The 2,500-nt window shown below is 51.0% G+C and overlaps 1 protein-coding gene across 1 annotated transcript in view; it reads left to right on the top strand.

The window, feature by feature from the left end:
- Positions 1–2,500, top strand: part of LOC311119224 (golgin subfamily A member 7B-like) — a gene marked incomplete at its 5' end in the record, with an annotated part of 28,371 nt that overhangs the window by 11,921 nt on the left and 13,950 nt on the right. The window contains one exon of the mRNA XM_084193952.1: positions 2,026–2,151. Coding sequence (XP_084050078.1) covers positions 2,026–2,151 — 126 coding nt within the window. The remainder of the gene's footprint in view (positions 1–2,025; positions 2,152–2,500) is intronic.

The raw sequence follows: 2,500 nt of genomic DNA, 5'->3' as shown, positions 1-2,500 counted from the left end.
TAACAGTTATATAGAGCCATTATTCCATGGGACTCCCTTCCATCTCATATTGCTCAAATGAACAGCTCTGACACACACACTTACTCCACCAGACATGCCACCAGGGGTCTTTTCACAGTCCCCAAATCCAGAATAAATTCAAGAAAGCGTACAGTATTGTATGGAGCCATTATTGCATGGAACTCCGTTCCATCTCATATTGCGCAAATAAACAGCAAACCTGGTTTCAAAAAACAAATAAAGCAACATCTCACGGCACAACCCCTCTCACCTATTTGACCTGGATATTTTGTGTGTATGTACAGTATTGATATGTAGGCTATGGGTGCCGTTTTTAAATGTATGCAGTTCTGTCCTTGTCCTGATCTTGTCGATTAATGTTCTGTTTGTGTCATGTTTCATGTTTTGTGTGGACCCCAGGAAGAGTAGATGCTGCTTTCACAACAGCTAATGGGGATCCTAATAAAATACCAAATAAATCAATTGGAATGGTACGCAGATTCCTATCATCAAGTATGTGAATACCCTGAACTACAACTATATTATGCAGCTTGACAATACCATTTACAGTTTTCAAATTCAAGCTTCATAAGATCTTTTGTATTTCATGCAATTCAAATTCCTGTTTCTACCTCTTCACTCACAGTGGAAAGAAGAATGCTTGTTGTGGTAAACACGAAACAGAAGGATGGAGAAGAAAAAAAAGATGGAAGGAATAAAGGACTGAGGGCTGTCTGAGCCTGCCTCTCTTCTTCTCTCTCCTCCTCTCATCCCCCTCTTCTCTCTTTCCCTCTTGCATTATATGAGTAGAAATAATGCAGAGATGATACATGAGTAGTGGCCTTGGAGGATTCTACTGTGTGTGTGTTCATGAGTAGCGGCCTGCTTAGAGTTGCACAAATGCAGCTTTGAGAGGGACGAAGGGAGAGGCGATGTTAGTCAAAATGATATTTAGAGCCACTGAGGGAGAGAGGGATGGCAGAGAGATGGAGGGAGAGTGGGACGGAGGGAGAGATGGAGGGAGAGAGGGACAGATGGAGAGATGGAGGGAGAGTGGGACGGAGGGAGAGATGGAGGGAGGGATGGAGGGAGAGAGGGACGGATGGAGAGATGGAGGGAGAGTGGGACGGAGGGAGAGATGGATGGAGGGAGAGTGGGACGGAGGGAGAGATGGAGGGAGAGAGGGACGGAGGGAGAGAGGGATGGAGGGAGAGAAGGACGGCAGAGAGATGGAGGGAGAGAAGGACGGCAGAGAGATGGAGGGAGAGAGGAATGGAGGGAGAGAGGGATGGATGGAGAGATGGAGGGAGAGAAGGACGCCAGAGAAATGGAGGGAGAGAAGGACGGCAGAGAGATGGAGGGAGAGAGCGACGGATGGAGAGATGGAGGGAGAGAGGGATGTAGGGAGAGAGGGACGGATGGAGAGATGGAGGGTGAGTGGGACGGAGGGAGAGAGGGACGGATGGAGAGATGGAGGGAGAGAAGGACAGCAGAGAGATGGAGGGAGAGAGGGACGGAGGGACGGAGGGAGAGAGGGATTGGAGGCATGGAGAGGCGATTGCAGCCATTGATAGAGACGGAGTGATCCAAGATATTATGGGGACTGTACTGCATTGTGTCTGGATGTTTTCACCCACCTGTTTTTATTTTCTCTCTCTCCCTCTCTCTCTCTTCCTCCCCTTACCCCTCTCTATCTCTCCCTCCCCCTCTCTCCTTCCCCCTCTCTGTCTCTCTCCCTCCCGTCTCTCTCTCCCATCTCGCTTTCTCCTTCCCCCCCTCTCTCTCTCCCTCCCTCCCTCTCCTTCCCCCTCTCTGTCTCTCTCCCCCTCTCTCCTTCCCCCCCGTCTCTCTCCCTCCCGTCTCTCTCCCCGGTCTCTCTCTCTCCCATCTCTCTCTCCCTACCACTCTCTGTCTCTCTCTCTCTCGCTCCCCCTCGCTCCCTCCTCCTCACTGTCACTATCCCTCCCCCTCTCTGTCTCTCTCTCTCCCGTCTCTCCCCCTCTCTCTGTCACTCTCTCTCTATAGTTCCATAACCTACAGGAGTTGAGACACAGTGTGTCTGTAGCCACCAAGGTGTTCATCCAGAGAGACTACAGCCAAGGGACTACCTGTCGCTTCCAGACTAAGTTCCCCTCTGAGCTGGACAGCAGGGTGAGCACACACACAAACAAACTCACACACGCAAATGAACACACACACACAGGGCCCTGAGCTACAGGAAGAATGATGGGCCTGATGAGGTCGCTAATAACTCAGTAATGGAAGAGAGAGAGAGCGAGAGAGAGAGAGAGAGAGAGAGAGAGAGAGAGAGAGAGAGAGAGACCACCTCTGTCAGCACAGGGCCTAGAGATGGATTCAGGCTCATACAGCTCACTCTCACATGGAGAGAGGGAGGGAGAGAGAGAGAAAGAGAGAGGACATAGGGAGGTGTGGTATGGGGGAGAGGGGGGAGAGGGGGGAGAGAGGACATAGGGAGGTGTGGTATAAGGGGAGAGGGGGT

This window comes from Coregonus lavaretus, assembly GCF_964263955.1.
Source record: "Coregonus lavaretus genome assembly, contig: HAP1_SCAFFOLD_4131, whole genome shotgun sequence".
Taxonomy (NCBI): Eukaryota; Metazoa; Chordata; class Actinopteri; order Salmoniformes; family Salmonidae; genus Coregonus; species Coregonus lavaretus.
The sequence above is the reverse complement of the archived record's forward strand: the minus strand, read 5'-3'. Positions and strand labels throughout refer to the sequence as shown.